The 1,247-nt window shown below is 51.4% G+C and overlaps 1 protein-coding gene across 1 annotated transcript; it reads right to left on the minus strand.

Moving 5' to 3' along the window:
- Positions 1 to 124: 124 nt before the first annotated feature.
- Positions 125 to 1,002, minus strand: GNI_153860 (putative Pol polyprotein; the record flags this gene model as incomplete). Its single annotated transcript, XM_011134540.1, has 2 exons — positions 125 to 283; positions 328 to 1,002. The coding sequence occupies 2 exons, from the start codon at positions 1,000 to 1,002 to the stop codon at positions 125 to 127; spliced, it is 834 nt and encodes a 277-aa protein (XP_011132842.1).
- Between the last annotated feature and the right edge of the window lie 245 nt (positions 1,003 to 1,247).

Below are 1,247 nucleotides of genomic sequence, written 5' to 3' on the forward strand. Positions count from 1 at the left end.
AATGATCACTACAAGATAGTACACTTCTCCAGCCACAGTCCTCGGCCCAATCAAGTCTAGTGAAACCAGTTCATTGAAGCAGTCTCTGTCCAGAGTCCCCGGCTTCGACACAGCCACCGGTGCGCTAAACAAACGACGACAAAGTAGACAGTCTCGGCAGAAGTCTTCTACGTCCTTCGTTATGCCCGGCCACCAGAAGTACTTGGTCACCAACCTCAGCATCCTCCTTACCCCCGGGTGTCCTCCAACCCGTCCGTAATGATGGTACGCCATTAGGTCTCTCCTACACTGCATCGGCACATACACACTGCCGGTACGATTCCTTACCCACAGCCCACTCGGTGCTTTGTGGATGCGCTTCTGCACGTTTTCATCTTCTCTGGCTAATCTTTTCAACCTTTCAACAAGTGGTACTGACAAGCCCTCATCTTGTTCGGCTTCCGCACAGTACGCCACCCTTAGCTCTGGATTCATCTGAATTCGATCCACCAACGTGTCCTCCCCGACATCTTCTCGTAAGTTCGCTCTAGACAACCAGTCAGCCACCACGTTCTCGGTGCCCTTCAGGTACTCTATCTTAAAGTCGAACTGTTGTAGGAACAACGACCACCTTGCTAGCTTTCCTTTGGTAGAGTTAGCCAAATACAACAGGTTCTGGTGATCAGTCCTGATGGTAAACGGCGCAGCGCAAAAGTAATCCTGCCACCTCTCTACGAAGAACCTTACCGCATACAACTCCCTTTCTCGTGCATCCCACCGTTGTTGACACCCGTCCAACTTCTTGCTACCAAACTCGATCGGAACACACCCTCGAGCCTGCTTCTGCTCTAGCATGGCGCCTATCGCCCGATCACTGGCGTCCGTCGTTAGCACGAACTCTCCAATGTCTGCCGGCGCGGCTAGCAACACACACTCGGCCACCGACTTCTTGATACTCTGGAACTCCTCCTCTCGTGCCTCACTCCAAACAAACTCAGTCTTCTTTTTGAGCAAGTCAATCATGCCAGCAACTCTACTCGCGAACTATGGAATATGCCTCTTGAGGTAAGTCACAGAACCCAAGAACGACCTCAGTTCTCTTACGTTTCACGGAGCTTCCACTCTCATCAGGTCCGCCACCTTCTTCGGGTCCGGCTTGATGCCTTCCTCGCTTACAATGAACCCTAACAGCTTTGCTTCCTGCTTCACGTATTCACCCTGGGGTACATTCCAAAAGCCATGATTACAGTCTAGACACACATAATACT

The sequence above is a fragment of the Gregarina niphandrodes genome (assembly GCF_000223845.1).
Source record: "Gregarina niphandrodes unplaced genomic scaffold scaffold00044, whole genome shotgun sequence".
Classification (NCBI taxonomy): Eukaryota; Apicomplexa; class Conoidasida; order Eugregarinorida; family Gregarinidae; genus Gregarina; species Gregarina niphandrodes.